Genomic DNA, 26,771 nt, shown 5'->3' with positions numbered 1-26,771 from the left:
GATAACAGCAGCATGCACTGAGGTCCCTAATAAAGGCCTTTATACTTATACAAGTTATTAACAGCCAACCACTCAGGTTTGACAGAGCATATGCTATAACGTTAGAGTCCTTAACACAGCAAAATAAGAACCAAACCCAAGAAGAGCTCAACAAAAAAGCCTCTAAGTCTTTTTTGAGTGTTACAACTTTCACTTCCTTAAGGTTACTTTATTTTTATTGATAGTATTATTAGTTAATTAATTAATTAATTTGTTAGAGAGAGAGAGCATGAACGAATTGGAAGAGCAGAGGGAAAGAGAATCTCCAGCAGACTCCCCACTAAGTGCAGAGCCTGATGTAGGGCTTGTTCTCAGAACCCTGAGATCATGAACTGAGCTGAAATCAAGAGTCAGACATTCAACCAACTGAGCCATGCAGGTGCCCTGACTTTTATTTTCAAGCTTTGCTGGAAAGAACAATTTGTGTGTGTGTGTATGTGTGTGTATTTATTAAAGCATGAGGACAGGACCCATGGCAGAAAAAGATGCTGCTTGGAAATAACAGTGTTCTTTTTTTTTTTTTTTTTAAAGATTTTATTTATTTATCAGAGAGAGAGAGAGCACAGGCAGACAGAATGGCAGGCAGAGGCAGAGGGAGAAGCAGGCTCCCTGCAGAGCAAGGAGCCCGATGTGGGACTCGATCCCAGGACGCCGGGATCATGACCTGAGCCGAAGGCAGCTGCTCAACCAACTGAGCCACCCAGGCGTCCCGGAAATAACAGTGTTCTTAAAACCAACACAATGGTTAAAAAAAAAAAAAAAAGAAAAGAAAAAGTAAAAATATTTGGTCATAGAAAGATTTTCTATTTTAATTAACACAAAAGCTGTTCAGTTTTTTTTCATAAACAAGCCAAGATACTCAGAGCAATTCTTACCACTTGGATAAGGAATTCTACTGGAAAACCACCTAACGTTTCAGTGTCAGAGCCAGAAATCTTACTTCTCCAAGGCGACTGTCCTAGTAAAGGATCATTATCCTATGGGAATAAAAGGGAATCATTTAACCACTGACTGTTCAAAAGAAAGCATTTTATTTTTAGATAAAAAATAAATCAAATTATAATATTACATTAAAAATCTTACAAATATTTCCAGAGTTGAAGCAACTATTTACTTATATAATAACTGACAACTTATAATAATGTAGCTACCTCCTGAAGTTGCTGTAATAGATGTGTATTTCATAAAAACATAACTCACATTCATAATAATACTTTAAATTACTGATGACATTTAAAAAATATTATTTACTGTAATCGGTGACTGGAGAGGAGGAGTATAATGTAATCGTGGTGGAGTCATAAAGAATCGAGAAGGCCGCTGTTTTTGTCCAAAGGCAGCAATTGGCATCGTCTCATGAGGCTCATTACTCTTTGAGAAAAGAGAAAAGTGCACAGGTCTTGAAGAACTTTACCGACCATCTCAGCTTTATAAACATGACATTGCACCTGGAGATATTCACCACAGAATCTACGATCTTACAAAGGTCAAAGGCCTAAAACATAAGTCAGAGAATGAAAATACTACTTTGCTATCAAAAGGCTAAACTCACAAAACAGAAGAATTAAGAAAAGAAAAAGACCACTGGATCGAAACAGTTAGGAAATGAAATATTAAACAAATATAAAACTGACCACTGGTGCTTCCTGTTTGCTAAAGGCTGGCTCAGTATTACCTAGTGTACTCCCAATCCACTCTTACTTACCGGCCGGGGAGAAATACTTGGGTGATCTCATAAAGCAAATTACATTAATGAGCTGGAAAAGCAATTTTCCTTTTTTGAAAGGGGAGGTTGAAAGATTGCATCCTTTATGGAAAAATACTTAAGGTTGGTGTACTTAGCTCTACAGATGTAGTCCAAATTTTCTTTCTCTCCTATTTCTCCTCTCTAAAAAGTATGTTTGAGGAAAACCTCACAATAAACAGTATTAATTTTTAAAAAGTATGCATCAGAAAAAGAAGATTCTTCTATATTTGCACTAAGAAGATAAAGAAATTATGACTTTTCAAAAGTATTTTATATATTTATTTGGCAGAGAGAGAGAGGACAAGCAGGGGGAGTGGTGGCAGAGGGAGAAGCAAACTCCCTGCTGAGCAGGGAGCCTGATGTAGGGCTCGATCCTGGGACCCTCATGACCTGAGCAAGCCAGGTATCCCAAGAAATTTTGATTTTCAGTTGTAAGGTCATAACTTGATTTTTAAAAATCAAGTTTATAACAAAGAAATTTAAAAAGGGAGGTGACAAAGTGAACAATTTTATTTCCATAATTCTTAGTGGCAAACAATTCTATTATAAAAAGTTCATTACTGGGGCACCTGGGTGGCTCAGTCAGTTAAGCATCTGCCTTCAGCTCAGTTCATAATCCCAGGGTTCTGGGATTGAGCCCCACATCAGGCTCCTTGCTCAACAGCCTGCTTCTCCCTCTCTCTTTGCTGCTCTCCCTGCTTGTGCTCTTTGTGGAATAAATAAATAAAAATCTTTAAAAAATAAAAAGTTTGTTATTAAAGCTCTCAGCCAGCTCAGTAAGTACAGTTTGCAACTCTTGATCTAGGGTTGTAAATTCAACCCCTACATTGGGTGTAGAGATTACTTTAAAATCTTAGAAAAAAAGTTAATTATTCAACTTTTTAAAAACTTTATTACACTGCAGAGTTGTTTGGTTCTTTTTTTTTTTTTTAAAGATTTTATTTGTTTATTTGACAGACAGAGATTACAAGTAGACAGAGAGGCAGGCAGAGAGAGAGAGAGAGGGAAGCAGGCGCCCCGCTGAGCAGAGAGCCCGACGCGGGACTCGATCCCAGGACCCTGGGATCATGACCCGAGCCGAAGGCAGCGGCTTAACCCACTGAGCCACCCAGGCGCCCAGAGTTGTTTGGTTCTTAAAGTTATTTTGACTTATTAGAAAGGTGCATAACTCTTATGACTTTGCTAAATCAAACATGATTGGGAAATAATGGCCTAGTAGTTTAAAGGACTGATTCAAGAATTCAAAGGATTCAGATTCTGGTCTCAGCCTATCTCTACCAGCTCTAGAGCCTTGAATAAATTACTTAATGTACTATGCCTTAAGTTTCATCATGAAAAAAGTGAGGGTAATTAAAAGCCATCCTGTATAATTCTGAGGATGAAACAGAACAAATCCTAACGTACAAGATGTTACTTCATACTTTTATTTTTTATTTTTATTTATTTTTTTTATTAAGATTTTATTTATTTGACACAGAGAGAGAGAGATCGCAAGTAGGGAGAGCGGCAGGCAGAGAGAGAGGAGGAAGCAGGCTTCCTGCTGAGCAGAGAGAGCCTGATGTGGGGCTCGATCCCAGGACCCTGAGACCATGACCTGGGCTGAAGGCAGAGGCTTAACCCACTGAGCCACCCAGGCGCCCTACTTCATACTTTTAAAATCATTTTGTGAGACGACCAAACTTTAACAACAAAGCTTTGGAATAAAAGTGTCATGCAGCTTATTTTCCAAGGTTATTGAAGGAGGAGGGATTGGCTCTGTCACACTAAAATGCTGTGTGGGTAAGGTACAGTGGAAGGATGTTCACTTCTAGACAATGTTGAAGACTTGAGTAGAGTTCTGGTCCAGGGGCCTAGCCGGCAGGACTGTGAACGCCTAAGGATCTTCCTCCATGACCCGAAGTCTTGAATCTATCACAAAATACAGTCCATAGAAAATTCTACATAACACAGCTTTAAGATTTTTTACATTTTTGAGGCATCTGGTTTGTTTGCAGTCAGTTAAGTGTCTGCCTTCTGCTCAGGTCATGATCCCAGGGTCTTGGGATCAAGCCCTGCATCAGGCTTCCTGTTCAGTGGGGACCCTGCTTCTCCCTCTGCCTACTGTTCCTCATGCTTGTGCTCTCTCTCTTTCAAATAAATAAAATCTTAAAAAAAAAATTTTTTTTTTTTAATTTTCAAAGTAATTTCCACACCCAGCGGGGAGCTCGAACTCACAAGCCCAAGATCAAGAGTCATGTGCTCTACCAACTGAGCCAGACAGGCATCTCAAATAACATATTTAATAGGCAGAAGACACAAGCGTATTATTAAATACTTACAAGAACTTCATAGTCAGGGATGGTATGGGTTCCAAGCCCTGCCCTATCAAAAGTTACTCTGTAAGTAGCATTAAAAGTATCCACAGCATCTATTTGTCCAGTGAAGAGACCATCGTGAACACCACGTAATCGAGCTGGGAAAAGAAACAAAAAGGTATTAAGATATTTGGTAGACACAACAAACTGTCAAATGTAAGACTGCTCCAAGCATGTAATTTAAAATGTAGAAAGAAGGCGCCTGGATGGCTCAGTTGGTTAAGCGACTGCCTTCAGCTCAGGTTATGATCCTGGAGTTCTGGGATCGAGTCCCGCATCAGGCTCCCAGCTCCATGGTGAGTCTGCTTTTCCCTCTGAACTCCCCTTTCATGCTCTCTCTCACTCTGTCTCTCTCTCTCTCAAAATAAATAAACAAAAATCTTTAAAAAAAAAAAAAAAAAGGAAAAGAATCTGCCTTTGGCTCAGGTCATGACCCCAGGGTCCTGGGATAGAGTCCCGAGTTGGGCTCCCTACTCAGAGGGGAGTCTGCTTCTCCCTTTCCCTCTGCCTCCCGCTCCCCCTGCTTGTGCTGTCAAATAAATAAATAAAATCTTAAAAAAAAAATGATGATCGGGTGCCTGGGTGGCTCAGTCAGTTAAGTGTCTGCCTTCAGCTCAGGTCATGATCCCAGGGTCTTGGGGTCAAGCCCCATGTCAAACTCCCTGCCCAACTGGAAATTTGTTCCTCCCTCTCCCTCTGGCCTTGTCCCCCATTCATGCTTTCTCCTGTGCTCACTCTCTCTCAAATAAATAAATAAAATCTTATATAAATAAAAACAAATTTTAAAAAATGATGATCGCTAATTTGATGTATGAATGAAATCATATATCAGGGGAAATTTTATTTTTAAAGATTTAAAGCCACATGGGTACATAAGGGTAAAATACTTTTAAATCATTGCTTTAAACCTGAAATTGAAGAAAAAAAAAGTCAACAGAAGAACTTTGATTATTTTTTTTTTTTTAAAGATTTTATTTATTTATTTGACAGAGAGAGATCACAGTAGGTAGAGAGGCAGGCAGAGAGAGGGGAAGGGAAGGAAGCAGGCCCCTGCTGAGCAGAGAGCCCGATGCGGGACTCGATCCCAGGACCCTGAGATCATGACCTGAGCCGAAGGCAGCGGCTTAACCCACTGAGCCACCCAGGCGCCCCAAGAACTTTGATTATTATACTCAAGTGAAACACTAGGAACAGTTCAACTACCGAAAAAGACCAGGATGATGTTCAGAAAAGATTAATACACCAGGCCTCAGACTGGGATCCTCAGAAAGGCCTGCCTGCAAGGTTGGCATCTGGGACCTTGAATTTCAGGAGTGCTCCCACTGTTCTCATACTAGCAGAGGTGGTGTACTGCACCTCGGCTGTGACTGTCAAAGACAACCACTGCAGGGTTCTGGAAATGGACCAAATGCAAAAAACAATTATGGAAACTGAGGGTTTTGGAGGGGAGGGGGTTGGGGGTTGGGTGAGCCTGGTGGTGGGTATTATGGAGGGCACGTACTGCATGGAGTACTGGGGGTGGTGCATTAACAATGAATTTTGGAACACTGAAAAAATAAAGTGGAAAAAAAAATAACCCAATTACATAGCATTTACTGTTAGGGCGTCTGGGTGGCTTAGTTAGTTGGGTATCCAACTCTTGAATTTGGCTCAGGTAATGGTCTTGGGGTTATGGGATCAAGTCCTGCTGTGTCAGGCTCCATGCTCAGCACAGAGTCTGCTTCTCTCCCTCTCCCTCTGCCCTCCCCTCATGCTATCTCTCAAAGAAACAAATAAATCTTGAAAGGAAAAAAAAAAAAAGAAATGCTTATTGTTAAAAAGTTGTTAAAGCTTCAGGTAAGGACAGGGGAAGTCAGTGGCCTTTCTGCCTATGGCTTTTCACATCCTCACCATCACCACTCCCTTGGTTGGTAGGAATTATTTTACTAATGAATGGCTGTGACTGCCAGAGGGGGCAAACTCAATGCAGACCAATGGGTAATACCTGTAACCCTGCCAGTTAAAAGTGGTAAACTTGACCAGGAGAGTAAGAGAAGCTCACAGTTCTGTAAGCCCAAGGTATAGTTCTGGCTGAGGTGAGTGACAGAACAGGGAGATCCTAGAAACTAAAGAGCCATAAAAGGCCAAAAGCTCTCCATAAGTCCCTAGCTCACTGGAAAACTATGTGAATGGGTAGAGAAGATGTAAGCAAGCCTGGTAAAAAGTAAAAGCTAAGGTTCACTTGAAAACTGACAGCAACTTTGTATCCCAACGCATATATGGATCGATCTGAGGCCTTTCTTATTAAGATGCTTGTGTACAACCTCTGCCCAACTCACTGGTTGGTCACTAAGTTCTATGGACACAGATGCAACTCCTAGGAAGCCAAACTTAAAAATATAAGAATAAAAAACCTGACCAGAGAATATCAGCAGTTGCACAAGACAAGTTATGAAAGCAAACACAACTATCAAAAAATTAGAAGGCAGTGTTACTATGATCATTATCTAAAATGTCAAGTTTTTCTTTTTAAAGATTTTATTTTTATCAGGCTCTCTGCTCAGCGGGGAGCATGCTTCCCTTCCTCTCTCTCTCTGCCTTGTAATCTGTCAAATAAATAAATAAATCTTTGAAAAAAAGATTTTATTTGACAGAGGGATAGAGAGAGAGAGCACAAGTAGACAGAGCATCAGGCAGAGGAAGAGGGAGAAGCAGGCTCTCCACTGAGCAGGGAGCCTGATGCGGGGCTCGATCCCAGTACCCTGGGATCATGATGTGAGCCAAAGGCAGCTGCTTAACCAAGTGAATCATGCAGGTGTCCCTAAAATGTCGTTTCCTACCAAAAATTATTAGACATGTAATGAAATAAAAAAGCAGGACTCTTAATCAGGATAAAAGGGGTATTAGGTAGAAATTGACAGAAATGATAGATTTAGCAAAGACTTCAAAAGTAGATACTAGGGTGCCTGGGTGGCTCAATGGGTTAAGCCTCTGCCTTTGGCTCAGGTCATGATCTCAGGGTCCTGGAATCGAGTCCCGCATTGGGCTCTCCACTTGGCAGGGAACCTGCTTCCTCCTTTCTCTCTCTCTGTTTGCCTCTCTGCCTACTTGTGATCTCTCTGTCAAATAAATAAATAAAATCTTAAAAAAAAAAAAGTAGATACTATATAAAAAAAGTAGATACTATAAATATGTTCAGAGAATTAAAAGAAAGATGGCAATACTTGATAGGATATCTTGACAAATAGAACCTAGAAAAGAATCAGATGAGAACTCTAGATATAAAGAGGAAATTTGAGATAGTAGAAGAATCACTGAATTTGGTTTCAAATAATGTATTGTAGAAGTCTGGATTATGATCTATTAATCAGAGACCAAGAGAAATTATTCAATCCAAAGAACAGAGAGAAAAAAGATTGGAAGAAAAAGAACAGAGCTTCAGACACCTACAGAAAGATATCAAGCTTCCAACATATTTGTAATGAAAGTCCCAAAAGACAGAAAGCAGAAAAAATAACTGAAGAACCAATGGCAAAAAATTTCCCATATTCGATTAAAAAATTAATCTGCTGGGGCGCCTCGGTGGCAAAAGCAAAGGCCTTCAGCTCAGGTCATGAGCCCAGAGTCCTGGGATCGAGCCCCACATTGGGCTCTCTGCTCAGTGGGGAGCCTACTTCCTCCTCTCTCTCTCTGCCTCCCTCTGCCTACTTGTGATCTCTGTCTGTCAAATAAATAAATAAATAATCTTTAAAAAATAAAAATAAAAAAATAAAAATTAATCTACCAAGCCAAGAAGCTCACTGAACATTCAAAGAGCTCAATGAAATACAAAGAGCATCACACCTAAAATTTCCAAAGTCTAAGGACAGAGAGAGAATACTGAAAGCATCAAGAGAAAAATGACATCACATACAGAACAGCAACAATATTAACAGGTACATCTCATCAGAGACAATCTCATCAGAAACAAGGAAGGTCAGAGGGCAGTACAGAAGGTATAAACAATACTCTCAACCATATGTCTAACTCACATATATGGAACACTTGATCCAACACTGAAACAATCCTCTGAAACACACATGGGACATTCTGTAAGACAGACCATCTGCTAGGCTATAAAACAAGTCTCAGTAACTTTTTCTTTTTAAGATTTTATTATTTATCTGTCAGAGAGAGAGAGAGTGTGTGAGTGAGTGCAAGTGCCCAAGCAAGGAGGGGAGCAGAGGGGGAAGCAGGGTCCCTGCTCAGCAAGGAGCCTGATGCGGGGCTTGATCCCAGGACTGCAGGATCATGACTTGAGGCCAAGGCAGATGCTTGACTGACTGAGCCACTAGATGCCCTTGCAGAGGACATTTACACCCCTCTTCCACAGATCTATATCTGAAGTGTAAGTCAGGTTCCGCTACTATAACAGGAATATCTATTTGTTCAAGTGATGACTAGCTTCTATTCAGTTTTACTTAAGTGGCTGAAAAACTAAAATATATTTTGGTTTAAACTTCTTTGTCTCTAATGCAGCGCTCTCCTTAACAGTGATTTCTCTCTCTCTCTTTTTTAAAAAGATTTATTTATTTTAGAGAAAGAGCACACACACCCGAGCGAGAGAGAATCTCAAGCAGACTCTGCATTGAGTACACAGCCCAAAGTGGGGCTTGATCCCACCACCATGAGATCATGGCCTGAGCCGAAACCAAGAGTGGCACCCACTGAGCCACCCAGGGGGCCCTTTGACAGTCATTTTCATATGGTATCACTGTGCTGACAATGCAAAGCTAAAAAATCACCAAAAACAAGAGCAGCAACCTATGTTAGTATACATGATCACTCAGGAAAAAGTAGATTCTAGGTCAGAATGCCAAGTTCAGGAAAATAAGAAAAAAACATGTTATTGTGGTTACCAGCATTATCCTATGGCTTCTGAGATCATTTAATAATAAGAAAAAAATTTTCCAATGCATCCTTTAAGGAGAGTGACCCCATTAGCTGGTTAACCCAGGACAATGTTCATTTACACCTGTTATCCCAGTTCAGTTATTAACAGTACCTCCTCTCACATTCAGAAGTATACCCACTTGGGTGATAAATTACATGGCCACTCTGTTCCTTTGGATGTTTATAAGGCCAAATGCACAATGCAAGAAAAAGATGCAGTTCTTCTTCCTCTTCTTTTTTTTCAAAGATTTTATTTATTTATTTAAGAGAGGGGTGCCTGGGTATCAGTTGGTTAAAGATCTGCCTTCGGCTCAGGTCATGATTTTGGAGTCCCAAGATGGAGCCTTGCATTGGGCTCCCTACTCAGCAGGGACTCTGCTTCTCCCTCTGTCCTACAATTCTCTCTATCAAATAAAATCTTCAAAAGAGAGAGAGCAAGTGCATGCATGAGTGGGGGGAGGGCCAGAAGGAGAAGCAGACTCCCCACTGAGCAGGGAGACCAATGCTGGGCTTGATCCCAGCACCCTGAGATCATGACTTGAGCCAAAGGCAGATGCTCAACTGAATGAGCCACCCAGGAGCTCCAAGATGCAGTTCTTTAAGCACAGCAGATGGTTTGCTGGTAATGTGGTGAGTACACCTAATTGCACCCCGAAAGTCTAGAAAGCAATTTTATTACAGACATCAAAGGACAGCTTTAAAGATTATGGGTCAGAGCCTCAGGTATGGGCTACCACTCAGAGTTTGGGTTAACAAGAAACTATCAAAACTTCTATTTTATTTATTTTTTATTTTTTATTTGTTTTAAAGATTTGATTTATTTATTTGACAGAGAGAGACATAGCAAGAAAGGGAACACAAGCATGGAAGTGGGAGAGGGAGAAGCAGACTCCCCGCCAAGTAGAGAGCCCCATGTGGGGCTTGATCCCAAGACCCTGAGATCATGACCTTGGCTGAAGGTAGATGCTTAATGACTGAGCTACCCAGGCACCCCAAAACTGTCAAATCTTAACTCTATTTATTTCTATAAATCATATCTTTCCTGTCTTCGTGATGGTCTCTTTCCCTTTACCCCTTCAACTTAGACAAACTACATTACCTTTGGGATACTTCAGATTCTCACAATTTCCTAACAAACAAATGATTTCAAAATCTTTTTCATACCCTGAGTCCCTGACCTCACACTTTTAGTTCTAGAGTCATTTGGAGTAATGGACGTCTAATGAACAATTTCCTGTCCAGTGTGCTCCACTGTGCTATCTAGACATTTCCCCAAGACTACTCCATTACTCAGACTTACCATCACATTGAGCACCTTGGTGTTTGTCAGAACTCCTCAGCTTTTCACTCTGTACTATGAGCCATTCACAAAGCCCAGACACTTTATACCTGCCTGCTCTGCTCTTACTGCAAAACCCCCAATTTGCTTTTAAAATTCATTTTGTTGGGGTGCCTGTGTGGCTCAGTTGTTAAGCGTTTGCCTTTGGCTCAGGTCATGATCCCCAATCCTGGGATCAAGTCCTGCACCGGGCTGTCTGCTGGGCAGGAAGCCTGCTTCTCCCTCTCCCACTCCCCCTGCTTGTGTTCCCTCTCTCGCTGTGTCTCTCTCTGTCAAATAAATAAAATCTTTTTTAAAAAATTCATTTTGTTATTGTTTTTGAGGAAAATTTGGTCTACCACTACTTATTTACTAAAAAAATTTTTGCAGTAAGGAAAGTGGAATCTTGTTTGTTTACAGCACTTTTCTTTCTAGGTAAAATTTACATACAATGAAACATATGTAAGTGTATAGTTCTGTAAGTTATGGTAAATATCCATGTAAAACAAACCTTTATCAAGTCATGGAGTATTCCTATCATTCCAGAAAGTTCCTCCTTCCTAATCAATACCTTCTTCAGCAGCAACTACTCCTCTGGTATTTTTCTGCCATGAATCAATTTTGCTCATTCTACAACTTCATAGAAATGAAAACCTAACAATATGCATTCTGTAGCTTTCAGCTTCTTTTGCTCAGGATATTGTCTGAAGTGAATCTACAAGTCAGCAGTTTCTCTTAATTGCCAATTTATATTCCATTATAAGAAAATATTATGTTGGGGCGCCTGGGTGGCTCAGTGGGTTGGGCCTCTGCCTTCAGCTCCCGTCATGATCTCGGGGTCCTGGGATCGAGCCCCGCATCAGGCTCTCTGCTCAGCAGGGAGCCTGCTTCTACCTCTCTCTCTCCACCTGCTTCTCTGCCTACTTGTGATCTCTGTCAAATAAATAAATAAAAATTTTAAAAAATATTATCTTATGTCTATCCATTTCCCTGTTGTCGATTCCAGGTTTGGGCTTTAAAATTATGAACAAAGGTGCTGTGAACATTCTAGTATGTAGCCATTCTTCTGTGGACAGCTGTTTTCACTTCTCTTAAGTAAATGCCTTGGAGGAAAACAGCTGGATCAAAGGGCAGGCATAGATTTAATTTTGTAAAACATGTTACACTTTTCTCCAAAGTGGTAGACCATTTCACAATGCCACCAAAAAAGCCCAGGAATTAATGTAGCTCCACACCCTTGACAACATTTGGTGTTACTAGTTGTTTCAGCGTTAGCCATTCTGGGGTGTGTGTAGTGGCACTTCATTGCGCTTTCAATTTACATTTTTCCGATGACTGATGATGTTGAATATTTTCTTACGTGCTTATTTGCAAGTGTCTATTCAAGTGTTTTGTCTCGTTATTTGAACCAGACTTTTTATTATTAACTTATAGAGTTCTTTATATTTTCTAGATATAGGTCATTTTTCAGATATACATTTTGGAAATATTTATTCCCAATATGTCGCCTGCGTATTTATTTTAATGGTAGTTTTCAGTGAGCAAAAGTTTTTAAGTTATACCTAAAAATCATTTGTTATTTTCTTTCTTTCTTTTTTTTTTTTTAAAGATTTTATTTATTTATTTGACAGAGCAATTACAAGTAGGCAGAGAGGCAGGCAGTGGGGGATGGGGGGGAAGAAGGGTTCCTGCTGAGCAGAGAGCCCAATGTGGGGCTAGATCCCAGGACGCTGGGATCATGACCTGAGCCGAAGGCAGAGGCTTTAACCCACTGAGCCACCCAGGCGCCCCTATTTTCTTTGTCAGAGCCAAGAAATATCTGCCTACTACAAATCACACTGATATTTTCCTGTATTTACTTATAGAAGCCTTATAATTTTAGCTTTCATGTTTAGCCCTTTGGTTCATCTTAGGTATCCTCCTTTTGTGTAGTTTACGGAAGTATCAAGGTTCATGCAGATAGCTAATTGCTCCAGCATTGCTGGAATGCCCTTCCTTTCCACTGAGATGCTTTGATGCCTTCAGGAAGTCAATTGTACATATGTGTGGATCCATTTCTGGGTTAGGTTAACCTTTCCATTTCCATATAAACATTAGAATAAGCATATCAATTTCAATTAAAAAATGCTGTCTGCCTCAACAGAGCAATCCTGGCAGAACTGGGATGCCTGGGTGGCTCAGTGGGTTAAGCCGCTGCCTTCGGCTCAGGTCGTGATCTCAGGGTCCTGGGATCGAGTTCCGCATCGGGCTCTCTGCTCAGCAGGGAGCCTGCTTCCTTCTCTCTCTCTCTGCCTGCCTCTCCATCTACTTGTGATTTTTCTCTGTCAAATAAATACATAAAATCTTTAAAAAAAAAAAAATCCTGGCAAAACTGACTCATTTTTTTAAAAGATTTTATTTATTTATTTGCCAGAGAGAGAGAGAGAGAAAGAGAGAGAGCACAAGCAGTGGGAGTGGACAAGGGAGAAGGAGAAGCAGACACCCTGCTGAGCAGAAAGCCTGACTTGGGACTCCATTCCAGGAACCCAGGATCAATGTCTGAGCTGAAGACAGACAGTTAACCGACTGAGCCACCCGGCGTCCGCCATTGGAATTTTCACAGGGACTGCACTGAGTCTATAGATGGCTTTGGGAAGTATGAACAGTTTAATAATATTGAGTATTCCAATCCATAAGTATGAGATTTCTTTCCACTTTTTTGTATCTTCAGTTTCTTTCATCAGTGTCTTATAGTTCTCAGCATATTGATTTTTCACTTCCTTGGTTAAATTTAATCCCAAGTATTTTAGTGTTTTTGATCTCATCATAAATGGGATTGTTTTCTTTTTTTTTTTTAATGGGATTGTTTTCTTATTCAAGTTTTTTTTAAAAAAGATTTTATTTATTTATTTGCCAGAGAGAGAGAGAGAGAGATCACAGGCAGGCAGAATGGCAGTAGAGGCAAAGGGAGAAGCAGGTTCCCTGCCGAGCAAGGAGCCCGATGTGGGACTCGATCCCAGGATGCTGGCATCATGACCTGAGCCGAAGGCAGCTGCTTAACCAACTGAGCCACCCAGGCGTCCTGTCAAGATTTTTTTTTTAAATTTTATTTATTTGACAGACAGAGATCACAAGCAGGCAGAGAGGCAGGCAGAGAGAGAGGAAGGGAAGCAGGCTCTCTGCTGAGCAGAGAGCCTGATGTGGGGCTTGATCCCAGGACCCTGGGAACATGACCTGAGCTGAAGGCAGAGGCTTTAACCCACTGAGCCACCCAGATGCCCCTTTTGGTTTTTTTTAAGATTTTATTTATTTGACAGATAGAGAGAGATCACAAGTAGGCAGAGAAAGAGGGGGAAGCAGACTCCCTGCTGAGTAGAAAGCCCGATGTGGGGCTTGATCCCAGGACCCTGAGATCATGACCTGAGCAGAAGGCAGAGGCTAAACCCACCGAGCCACCCAGGAGCCCCTTATTCAAGTATTTTGAACATAAATATACAGAAATGCAATGATTTTTGAATATTGATTTTATATCCTTGCAATAGTTTTGGGGTGGAGTCTTTAGGGTTTTCTCCAGATACAATCATTTCATTTGTAAACAGAGATAATTCTAATTCCTCCTTTCTGATTTGAATGCCTTTACTTCTTTTTCTTGCCCAACTGCTCTGGCTGGGACTTCTAGTACTATGCGGGTGAGAATGGTTACCCCTGTCTTATTCCTTATCTTAGAGGGAAAGCTCTTAACAGCTCCTTGTGGGTATAATGTTAGCTGTGGGTTTTTGCTCTAGTTTCTTAAAATGCAAATTTAGACAGTTTTAAAAATATATAAGCATTTTTTTCTGATATGAGCATTTAAAACTGTAGGTTTTCCTGTAACTACTGCTTTAGCTGCACCCCACAAATTTTTATGTTGTATTTTTATTATTTTTATATTAGAAGTATTTGCTATTTTCCCTTGAACTTCCTCTTTTTACTCAGGAGTTATTCAGAAGTAGAACATTTAGTTTCCAAATATTTGAGTGTCTTCAGGATTTTATTGTTTTGCTTTCTAATTAAATTCTGCTGTGTTCAGAGAAATTCTATGTATGATTTCAATCTCTTAAAATGTACTGACATTGCCACCAGATGGTCTATTTTGACAAACAAATCATGTGCATGTGTAAGGAATATGTATTCTATAGTTCTGGGGATTAGTGTTCAAAAATATCAATCGGATCTGGGTGCCTGGATGGCTCAGTTGGTTAAGCTTCTGCCTTCAGCATAGCTCAAGATCTCAGGGTCTCTTTGCCCTTCCTCTCTCTCTCTCTCTCAAATAAATAAATAAAATCTTAAAAAATATATATCAATTGGATCATCAAAATTGACAGTGTTTCTCAGATTCTCTGTATTTGTACTGGTTTCTTTTCCTCTTCTCAGTTACTAGTAGAGAGGTGTTAAAATCTACAACTATGACTGCTGATTTGTATATGGCCTCCTTTAGTTGTCTCAGTTTTTGCTTTAAGTATTTTAAAGTTCTGTTATGAAGGACTTATTAATGAATGTATATTAGGATTGTTACATTTTTCTGAATTGACCTTTTTATCATTATCAAATATTCCTTATCTTGCAATCTATTTTGTCTAACATTATAGCCAGTTCAGCTCTCTATGGTCAATATCTGCATGCCTATCTTTTTCACTTTTAAATTTTGCTTTTAAATTATCAATTTGCTTTTAAATTATCAATGCATCCCAGACATTTCTTTTTTTTTAAACCTAGTCTGATAATCCCTGCTTTTCCAGTATAGTGCTTAGTTCACTGTCATTTAATATAATGAAAATAGGACCACACTTGAGTCTACCTTCTTGCTGTTTATTTTCTATTTATGCCATGGTGTTTGTTCCCTGTACTTTCTTTCCTATTGTCTTTTCATTTATTTATTAGAATTTCAAAATTAACTTCTCTGTTGGCTTTCTAGGTATGCTTCTTAGCATTTTTTTTAAAAAGTAGGTCCTGCCTGGGTGGCTCAGTTGGTTAAACAACTGACCCTTGATTTTGGCTCAGGTCATGATCTCAAATCCCTGTCCGACTCTGTGCTGGGTGTGGAGCCTGCTTGGGATTCTCTCCGTCCTTCTCCCTCTGCCCCTCCCCCTGCTCACTCTCTCTCTCTAAAGAAAAAAAAAAAAAAAACTCCTTCTACTAGTTCTCAAAGTATAGCCCCACACCAGCAGCATCAGTATCACTTGGAATCTTGTTAAAATGCAAATTCTCAGGCCCTACCCCTGACCTTCTGAATTAGAAACTAGGTGGGAGGAAGGGGTCTGGCAATCTGTGTTTCATCCACCCCTCCAGGTAATTCTGATGCACCCTGAAGGTTTTGAACTTCAATACTCTACAGATCAGAATACCCAATCTTTACCTACTATGGTCTATTCACAGTCAATACTGTATGCTCTCATAACAAATTCAAGAACCTTGCAACACGACTGTTCCATTTTACATATGTGCCATTTTCCGTAGAAAATTTCTTCTCCTCTCTGTAGATCTGAGGTTCCATCTGGTATCATTTCCCTTCAATCTGAAAAATATCTTTTGGCATTACTTTTGGCATATTTTTTTATGTAAAGTCAGCTACCATTCATAAGTTTTCCTCTTATGTAATATGTTGCTTTTCTATGACTGCTTTCAAGATTTTCTTTGTAGTTTTTCTGTATGGTATGTTGGGGCTTTGCAAACATGTGGGTTATCTGGGTTGGGTTCAGAGTATCTTGGATCTGTACCTTTTAATTTAATTTTAAAAAATTAAATGTGGGAATATTTTATCCTTTGTCTTCTTCTGTTTGTTTCCCTGTGCCATGTGTCTTTCCTCTCCTTTTAGGAACTCTATACATCTGTGAAATTGCTTAACATTGTCCCAGAGGCCTCTGAGGCTCTACCACAGTTCTTCCCAGTTTTGTCTGCTGCTCTCACAGTGGGATAATGTCTATGGATATATTCTTAGGTTCACTCACCCTTGCTTTTACTATTTCTGATCTGTTTTAAAGCCCATTAAGAATTTTTCTTTTCAGATACTATACTTTTCACTTCTAAATTTGTTATACCTAAATAATTCCTCTTTATCTCTGAGATTTCTCCACTAATTATGACCACATTTATATTAAGTTCATAACAAACATTTTTTTTAAGATTTTATTTATTTATTTGACAGAGAGATCACAAGTAGGCAGGGAGGCAGGCAGAGAGAGAAGAGGAAGCAGGCTCTCCCCAGAGCAGAGAGCCCAAAGTGGGGCTCGATCCCAGGACCCTGGAATCATGACCTGAGCGGAAGGCAGAGGCTTTAACCCACTGAGCCACCCAGGCACCCCCATAACAAACATTTTGAAGCCACTGCTAGTTCCAATATCTTAGCCATCTCAGCATCGAATTCTACTGATGGCTTTTTGACTACAGAACCTGTGTTCGTGTTCCTACATAGGTTTAATAATTTTGTATTGCACGCTAGACAGTATGCTGAACTACTACTTCTGGTAGACAAAAAATTACTGGCAGATTTCCTGGCCCTGCCATGCTTCCTCTTATTATTATTCTGTTTCAGTTATAAACTAAATTTAGGCCATCTTTCCTCCATAATGAGGTCTTTGAATTTCATATAATTTTCATGTGTCACAAAATATTATTACTAGGATTTTTTTTCTTCAGCCATGGGTGGCTCAGTCTGTTAAGCATTTGCCTTTGGCTCACGTCATGATCTCAGGGTCCTGGGATTAAGCCCTGAGTTGGGTTCCCTGATCGCAGGGAACCTACTCTCTCTCCTCCCTGCTTGTGCTCTCTAAATAAATAAATAAGTAAAATTTTAAAAATAAAAATGAAAAAATCATTCTTTTTTTAAAAATTATTATTATTATTTTAAGATTTTAACTATTTGAGAGAGAGAGAAACCAGGAGAAGTGGAGGCTCAGGGGGAGAAGCAGACTCTCTGCTAAGCAGGGAGACCGTGGGACTTGATCCCAGGACTCCAGGATCACAATCCGAGCCAAAGGCAGTCGCTTAACCAACTGAGCCATTCAGTTGGTTTTTTCTTAAAATAAAAAAAGAAAGAAAAAAAAAGATCTTATTTATTTGAGAGACAGAGTGTGTGTGCATGAGCATGGAGAGGAGCAGAGGGAGAGGGAGAAGCAGACTCCCCTCTGAGCAGTGAGCCTGATGTGGGCTTGATCCAAGGACCCTGAGAGCATGACCTGAGCCAAAGGCAGATGCTTAACCGACTGAGCCACCCAGGTGCCCCAAACTCTTCTCATATATTTTTTTTTAAGATTTTATTTATTTATTTGAGAGAGCAAGTGAGAGAGAGAGTGCAACAAGCAGGGTAAGGGGCAGAGGGAGAAGCAGACTCTCCACCAAGGGGGGAGCCAGACATGGGGCTTTAACCTGGGACTCCAGAATCATGACCTGAGCCAAAGGCAGAGGCTTAACTGAGCAACCCAGGCACACCCTTTTCTCATATCCTGATACATCCTGTCCAACCTATTCTCCATTACAATGAGAATACCTACTTACAGACCCTCCATAAAACTGCCAGTGCTTAAAATTCTGAAACAATTAACTTTTATGTCATTCTATGCATTCGGACACTTCTCTGATTTGTAGTTGTACTACAGACTTTATATCTGTACTTGTTTATATGGTGCTTTATTTTTATTAATTATTTTTTAAAGATTTTATTTATTTATTTAACAGAGATCATAAGTAGGCAGAGAGGCGGGCAGGGGAGAGAGGAGCAGGCTCCCCACTGAGCAGAGAGCCTGATTCAGGGCTCGATCTCAGGACACTGAGATCATGACCTGAGCCGAAGGCAGAGGCTTAACCCACTGAGCCACCCAGGTGCCCCATATGGTGTTTTAGAACTAATGTATTTTTTTCAAGTCTACAATCTCCTCCTCACTTAATTTCTTTTTTAATTAATTAATTAATTAATTAGCACAGACAGAGAGATCACAAATAGGCAGAGAGGCAGGCAGAGAGAGAGAGAGAGAGAGAAGCAGGCTTTCCGTTGAGCAGAGAGCCCAACGTGGGGCTCCATCCCAGGACCCTGGGATCATGACCTGAGCCGAAGGCAGAGGCCCTAACCCACTGAGCCACCCAGGTGCCCCTCCTCACTTAATTTCTAATCTCATCCCCAGATTAATTTTATTGACAGAGAGATCATCTATAACTTTTTTTTTTTTAAGATTTTATTTATTTATTTGATAGAGATCACAAGCAGGCAGAGAGGCAGGCAGAGAGAGAGGAGGAAGCAGGCTCCCTACTGAGCAGAGAGGCCGATGTGGGAGGCCGATGCGGGGCTTGATCCCAGGGCCCTGGGACCATGACCCAAGCTGAAAGCAGAGGCTTTAACCCACTAAGCCACCCAGGTGCCCCCATCTATAACTTCTGTACATGGTTAAGCCTGTCATGGTAAGTTATGACCAAATCTATTCTTCTCTTTTCTACCTGGATTTCATGTGCAAGATACAGTCTCCTCTCTTTTGTCTGCCTTTTCTCTTAATTACCCATTTTTATAATATACTAGAAACATGTACCACTTTTATAACCAGGAAAAGTGATATTAATATGTAACTCAAGGTTACCTTTCCTCCAGAAAATATTCTTTGATAAATCCAACCACTGTTTAATCCCTTTCAGTGCAGTTACTAATCTACCTATTCACTTAACACCTTGTTATTTCCTGTGTTACAAAAATTGTAATTTTAGTTTACTAAATTATTAAGGCTTAACTTACACTTGGAGTTTTGGTGGTACTTTCCTTCCACATCATAACTGAACAGAACAGAAAGACTCAGATCTATAAGTTGACAGAATTTACACCCTTAAATTAAAATGCTGAGCAAACTACCTACTGAATAATTACTATTCAGTCATTAGAAATGGACTATCCCTAAACCCAAAGAGCACAAAAACAATGGTATTTGTGAGTTAACTGTTTAAGATTGGTTAGAAAAGAAAAGAAATGATGTGAAAGCAAAAGACAGGACAATTTAAAATTTTAGAAATTCAAACAATGTCTAGCCATGCTTATTCCAGTGAATTTTAAATTTCATCTTTGTGGCAGTTTGCTTTAATTTACGTTGTAGTAGACACTGCTTTGAACCAGTACGCTTTCTCCCAAGCAGCTTAAAAACCAGATGCCACAGATGAAGAAATAATAACTTCTACAGTATACTGCTATAGAACTATAGTTTAAGCTTTTATTATTTTTTTTAAAGATTTTATTTATTTATTTGACAGACAGAAATCACAAGTAGGCAGAGAGACAGGCAGGGTGTGGGGGTGGGAAGCAGGCTCCCTGCCAAGCAGAGAGCCTGATGTGGGGCTCTATCCCAGAACCCTGAAACCATGACCTGAGCTGAAGACAGAGTCACTCAGGCATTCCTAGCTTAAGTTTTTAAAATTTAAAAGCCACTTGTCTAGTGGTTATCTAGCAGTTATCTTGGTGAAAAAATATAGAGCAAAAAAAAAAAATTATAGAGCAAAATGGTAATGAGGTTATGTTCACTTACCTGTAACTTTGGTTCCAATAACCAGGGGCAAAGGAATTTCATCTGGGAGATCTTTGAATTGGGAAACATCTGCAACTTTCCTTTGTTGTAAGAGCCTTATTTTCTGTCGTTTCTGTTTTAATGCTGATCTCTCTTCCTCAAAAAATGCAGAAGAACATCTAGAATAAATTATAAAAATCATATAAACTGATAACTATCCTATACAAACACTTGAAATCAGGGGGCCCCCGGTGACAAGTCAGTTGAGCATCTGACTCTTAGTTTTGGCTCAGGTCATGCATGATCTCAGAGTCCTGAGATCAAGGCCCAGGTCAGACTCCGAGCTCGGCAAGGGGTCTACTAAAATTTCTTTCTCCCTCTGCCCCATCGCACACTCACTCGCACTCTCTCTCTCTCTCTCTCAAAAGTGAATAAATCTTTAAAAAAAAAAAAAACAACCAAAATACAAAACTTGAAATCAGACCACCCATCTCACCATTCCTTCTTTTCCTCTCTTTGGAGTAATATATTTAAGAATGAGTTCTTAGAAATAATAATTGTTTCCCTTCAAAGTAGATTATATATTTTTAAAAATGGGACTTTGCAAGAGTTATAACTTATAGAGTTATAAGCAAATCTACATTATCCTTTCCTACACAGCAGGAGGATTTGTTCACCATTCTTTGACAACACTGCATCTGGATCCCAGGTCTCCTCCTGGGATGAAGTTCAATTATAATATTCTGTTCAGAAGAACATGATATTTTCCCTGTGACCCAGTGAGCACACCAATAAAGAACTAAAGATGAGGCTTACTTCTGTGTAAATGTTTAACTATACTTCCTGCCTTAAAGCATAAATACTGAATTTACTCTTATCTTTAGGGCCTATCTTACTTCTATTTTCAAATACTGGGATGAACCAAAGTAACTTAAACATAGCTTCGTGCCACAAAATATATATCTGTAAAACCATCATCACAGACAAGATCATGAACATCTGAAAACATCGATCACTCCCCAAAGTTTCCTTGTGGCACTTTATTATCCTTCCTTCACAATCCTCCCACTCCTATATCTCCACTGCTCAAGCAATCACTAAGTTGCTTTCTGTCATTTTAGCTTCTATCTTCTAAAATTTTATATAAACAATATCATCTAGTATGAACTCTTCCGTCAGGCTTCTTTCACTCAGCATAATTATTCTAAGATTAATCCATTTTGTCACATGCATCAGTGGTTCATTCTTTTTATTGGAGAATAGTAACCTTTTCTTTGAATGTGTCGTAATTTGTTTACCCATTCTCCTACTGGTGGATATTTGTGTTGTTTCCAGTTTGGGGTCATTACAACAAAGTTGCTATGAACATTTCTGTATAGGTTTTTGTATAAATATATGCTTTAATTTCTCTTAACTAAACACCTAGAAATAGAATGGTGAGGTCATATGGTCAGTGCATGTTTAACCTTTTAAGAAACAAAAGAAGTCAAATATTACCAAAGATGATATACAGATGACAAGCCACTTTGATGCTCACCATACTATGTCATTAGGGAAATATAAATAAAGTGAGACATTACTACAAATCTATTAGAATGACCAAAATCTAGAACACAGACAACACCAAATGTTGGCAAGGATGTGGAACAACAGAAACTCTTGTTCATTCTTGTGGGAATGCAAAATGGCGTGGACACCTTGGAAGAGAGTTTGGTGGTTTCTTATAAAACTATACAGTCTTATCATACAATCCAGCAACCATACTCTTGGTATCTACCCAGATGAGCTAAAAACTTATGTCCACACCAAAACATCACCATGGATGTTTACACCAGTTTACTCATAACTGGCAAAACTTCGAAGCAACCAAAATGTCTCTTAGTGAGTGGATAAAAAAATAGAGGAGTATATTCAGACAATGGAATATTATTCAGCACTAAAAAGGATGAACTATCAAGCCATGAAAAGATACAGAGGAACCTGAAATGCATATTACTAAGTGAAAGAGGCCAATCTGAAAAGGCCACATATGGTATGATTCTAACATATGACATTCTGGAAAATGCAAAACCCTGGAGACAGTCAAAATGACCAGCAGTTGCCAGGAGTTGGGGCCCTAGGGAGAAAAAGGAATAAGTGGAGCATAAAAGATTATCAGAGCAGTAAAAATACTGTATATGACATTATAATGATAGATCTATGTCATTATACATTTTTCAAAACCTACAGATACAATACTAAGAGTAAACCCTAATGTAAACCATGGATTTAGGGGATTATGATAAACTGATAGAGACTCATCAACTTTCACAATGTATCACTGCGGTGGAACATACCAATAGGGGGAAGGCTGTGCATCTCTGAGGGCAGGGAGTATATAAGAAATCTCTCTATCTTTCTCTCAATTTTGTTGTGAACCTAAAATTCTCTAAAAAAAAATTGACTGAGCCACCCAGGCACCCTTAATCTTGTAAATTTTAGACATTATGGGTTCATTTGCATTTTTCTATTGACCAAATGTTGACTACTTTCTCTAGTATTTATTTGATATCCTTACATCTTTGGTGAAGCATCCATTCAAATCATTTAGGAATTTGTTAATTGGGTTTATACTTTTTTGTATTTTTTTCATTGACATGAAAACGACACCCGGCATTATATTAGTTTCAGGTGTACAACGTAAGGAGCTGACAATTTTTCTACACCATTCAATACTGACCAAATAAATGCAGTCAAAACCTGCCACGAAATGTTATTACAATATTATTGTAATATTATTATAATATTATTGCTGTGCTTTTTTTTTCATTTCCATGAATTCTTCTTTTTTTTTTCCAATTATTTATTTATTTGACAGAGAGAAAGATCATAAGTAGGCAGAGAGGCAGACAGAGAGAGAGGAGGGAGCAGGCTCCCCACCGAGCAGAGAGCCTAATGTGGGCCTTGATCCCAAGACCCTGAGACCACGACCCGAGCTGAAGGCAGAGGCTTAACCCACTGAGCCACCGAGGCACCCAAATTATTCTTTTTATAACCAGAATTTTATACCTCTTAATTCCCTGTACTTATTTCACCCACCTCCCCTCAGGTAACCACCAGTTTGTGCTCTGTATTTAAGAGGTTTTTTTAAAATTTTTTGACCTTTTTTTCCATTTTCTTTCTTTTTTTCTTTTTTAAAGATTTTATCTACCTATTTGATAGAGCAAGTGAGATAGCACAAGCAGGGGGAGCAGTAGAGGGAGACCGAGAAGCAGGCTCCCTGCTGAGCAGAAAGCCTAATTCAGGGCTCTCCTGGGATCATGACCTGAGTCAAAGGCAGACGCTCAACTGACCGAGCCACCCAGGTGCCCCTTTTCTTCTTTTAGTTTCTATACATGAGTGAATCATATGATTTTGTCTTTCTTTGTCTGACTTATTTCACTCAGCATAATACACTCAAGATCCATTCCCGTTGTTGCAAATGGCAAGATTTCATTCTTTTTATGGTAATATCCAGTGTGTGTTTGTGTGTGTGTGTGTGTGTGTGTGTGCACGCGCACAACAGGCCCACATTCTTGTAAATGAGGGAACTATTAAAAACATCATCAGCAACGTCATGTGTTAAAACAGAAATAAAATATTATCAGTTCAATCAAAGCTTCTCCTTGCATTTCATCACTATCTACAGAAATCATTAAAATTAAATTGTTTCTACTTGCCCTAGTCATTTTTTGGATTTTTGCACCATCTAAAGTGAAAAAGTCTTGGGTACCTGGGTAGCTCAGTCATTAAGCATCTGCCTTCGCCTCAGGTCATGATCTCAGGGTCCTGGGATGAAGCCCCACGTTGGGCTCCCTGCTGGGCGGGAGGCCCGCTTCTCCCTCTCCCACTCCCTCTGTTTGTGTTCCCTCTCTCACTGTCTCTCTCTGTCAAATAAATAAATAAATAAAATCTTTTTTAAAAATTTTTTAAATAAAGTGAGAAAGTCTTGTACCTGATTTTACTAGGCAGAGAGACGTTATATGAGAACTAATAATCTAACAGATTCCAAAACTTCACTCAAAAGTCATATCAGGTTCTCCAATGTGTTAGAAAGCAAGATATCACTGTAAAAGGAAAAGTCATTTCACATGAAAAGTAATTATCAGAAAATAACATATCGGATAGGTTGACTTGATTTTTCTTTCTGGGGATTTGTTTTTTTGAGATAACCTGTGTTTTTATTTTATTGAGGTATAGTAGACATATAACACTCTATGTAACCTTCAGGTATAAAACAGTGGGATTCAGTATTTGTATATATTGTGAAATGACCACTGCACTAAGTCTTGTTAACATCTGACACCATATGTAGTTAGAACATTTTTTCCCTTGGGATGAGAACTTTTAAGACCCACAGTCAGCAATTTTCAAATACATGTTACAGTATTATTAACTGTAGTCATCACACTGTCCACTACACTTCAGGACTTACTTTTATAACTGCAAGTCTGTACCTTTTGATCCCCTTCACTTATTTCTCCTACCCCCTTATCCTGTTTTTATATAAAGTAAGACACGCAGTTGTAAGAAGGCTTTTGCAGTGATAAACAGTTTTTAAAAGGATAATAACAATGTAGGGATACCCTGAGAGCCTCATTAAATATTGTTACCTCCTGAAAAACATGGATGTAACCGCCCACATCCACTTATACACGGGGTTTTTTTTTTGACAAATGCAGTGCGGTACTGTAAACATATCTTCGCAATACCATGTTCTATTCTCTAGCTTACTTTATTGTAAAAACACAGTATATAATATACATGACATACAAAATATGTGTAACTGTTTATGTTATCAGTAAGGCTTCCAGTCAATAACAAACTACTAGTAGTTAGGTTTTTGGAGAGTCAAAAGTTTTATGTAGATTTCTGACTGCAGGGTTGGCATCCCTAACCCCACACATTGTTAAAGGATCAGCTATATTTTCTAGTGCCCTCTTAAAGTATTTTTTGGGGGCACCTGGGTGGCTCAGTGGGTTAAGCCTCTGCATTCAGCTCAGGTCATTATCTCAGGTTCCTAGGACCAAGCCCCACATTGGGCTCTCTGCTGAGCAGGGAGCCTGCTTCCCCCTCTCTCTCTGCCTGCCTCTCTGCTGACTTGTGATCTCTGTCAAATAAATAAATAAAATCATTTAAAAAAATAAATAAATAAAATATTTTATGGAACATAGTGGGCATAGACAATGTAAGAAAATTATATACAAAGCCTGTAATTTGAACAAAAATGGAATTGTATATTTAAGACGCATAGGTATAAAAAGCACCTACCTGAAAGCTGGTTAACAGGATATATTTAAGATATAATTATTCTGAAAAAGAGTGTCTCAGTACTAGTCTTTGTAATGATGAAAAAGAATCAATGTGGTAATTACACTACAAACTAAATTACTGATTTCATCTTTAATAAAAATATTATTTTTACCTCCGTGGTTTTCCCATAAGTCGCCTGATTTTTCCCCATTCTACTCTTGTTAACTTTCTTGTTTTTAAATTCGGAAAGGATTCCTTCAGACACACACAGAAGTCATTATCACCTTCAAACAGTGGCCTATAAAACAGAAATGGTATTTTAATGGTTAAGACATGATAAGTTACTTCAGGGTCATAAATTTCAAAATATGCTTTCTAATTTTCAGCATTATACTCAACACCAAGTGCCATCTTTCACTTCTGCCCAGTACATATACAAAACAGGCACAAAGGGCGCCTGGGTGGCTCAATGGGTTAAGCCTCTGCCTCTGGCTCAGGTCATGATCTCAGGGTGCTGGGATCAAGTCTCACATCAGGCTCTCTGCTCAGAGGGAGCCTGCTTCCCCCTCTCTGCCTGCTGCTCTGCCTTGTTGTGATCTCTTTCTCTCTCTGTCAAATAAATAAATTTAAAAAAGAAAATTAAAAAAAAAGAAAATAGGCACAAATTCAAAGCTAAAACTAAAAGTGTTATATCTGTGAAACAACCAATGTATACAAGTTACTCAAGAAATACTGACTGTGCTGGAGATTCCAAGAGACACTGATTTTTGCTAAATCTCATGTATGAGTACATCCTAGTATATCCTAGCACTGTCCTTATATCCAGTGAGGACAAACAATGTTAGCTACAATTTATTTTTTCCCAAAGGTAATACCAACACCATGGAGTCCTCCTTGAGATTAAATCAATTTTAGAAAACTGTAGGCCTCTCCAGGATTAGGTCATGATCCCAGGGTCCTGGCATTGGGCTCCCTGCTCAAAGGGGAGTCTGCTTCTCCCTCTCCCTCTGCCCCTCCCTTGTCTTGGTTTTCTCTCTCTCTTGCTCTCAAATAAATGAATAAAATCCTTAAAAAAAAAAAAAAAAAAAAAAAAGAAAAAAAAAAAGAAAGAGAAAAGAAAGACTATTCTAAATATTTTACTGAATCATTGGTACCATTAGTAACTGCTTCTTTACCAACATACTAGCATTTAAAATCTCAAGATGTAGAGGGGCGCCTGGGTGGCTCAGTGGGTCAAGCAACTGCCTTCAGCTCAGGTCATGATCCCAGGGTCCTGGGATCGAGCCCCACTTCAGGCTCTCTGCTCAGCAGGGGGCCTGCTTCCTCCTCTCTCTCTGTCTGCCTCTCTGCCTACTTGTGATCTCTGTCAAATAAATAAATAAAATCTTTTAAAAAATAAAATAAAATCCCAAGATGTATAAAACACATCTTGTCTAGGGGTGCCTGGGTGGCTTAGTCAGTTAAGCATCCGGCTCTTCATTTCAGCTCAGGTTATCCGGGGTCCTGGGATCAAGCTCCGCATCGGGCTCCCTGTTCAGCAGGGAGTCTGCCTCTCCCCCTTCCTCTCTCCCCGCTTATGCTCTAAAATAAATAAATAAATAAATAAATAAATAAATAACTTAAAAAAAATAAAAGGAAAA

The 26,771-nt window shown here is 39.3% G+C and overlaps 1 protein-coding gene and 1 long non-coding RNA gene across 3 annotated transcripts in view; one reads left to right on the top strand and one right to left on the bottom strand.

The window, feature by feature from the left end:
- The window catches only part of LOC309850489, a 97,960-nt gene that overhangs the window by 14,763 nt on the left and 56,426 nt on the right, over nucleotides 1-26,771 (top strand). The gene's annotated exons all lie outside the window — the stretch shown is intronic.
- Nucleotides 1-26,771, bottom strand: part of LIN9 (lin-9 DREAM MuvB core complex component) — a 71,238-nt gene that overhangs the window by 17,567 nt on the left and 26,900 nt on the right. For both annotated transcript variants that reach the window (XM_082704423.1, XM_082704424.1), the window contains 5 exons: nucleotides 25,304-25,429; nucleotides 19,882-20,039; nucleotides 4,105-4,238; nucleotides 1,291-1,410; nucleotides 915-1,016 (listed from right to left, as the gene is read on the bottom strand). In XM_082704423.1, the coding sequence (XP_082560549.1) occupies nucleotides 915-1,016; nucleotides 1,291-1,410; nucleotides 4,105-4,238; nucleotides 19,882-20,039; nucleotides 25,304-25,429 (640 nt within the window). The remainder of the gene's footprint in view (nucleotides 1-914; nucleotides 1,017-1,290; nucleotides 1,411-4,104; nucleotides 4,239-19,881; nucleotides 20,040-25,303; nucleotides 25,430-26,771) is intronic.

This window comes from Mustela nivalis (genome assembly GCF_964662115.1).
Source record: "Mustela nivalis genome assembly, chromosome: 16".
Taxonomy (NCBI): domain Eukaryota; kingdom Metazoa; phylum Chordata; class Mammalia; order Carnivora; family Mustelidae; genus Mustela; species Mustela nivalis.
Note: the sequence above shows the minus strand (reverse complement) of the source record. Positions and strands in the feature narration are given on the sequence as shown.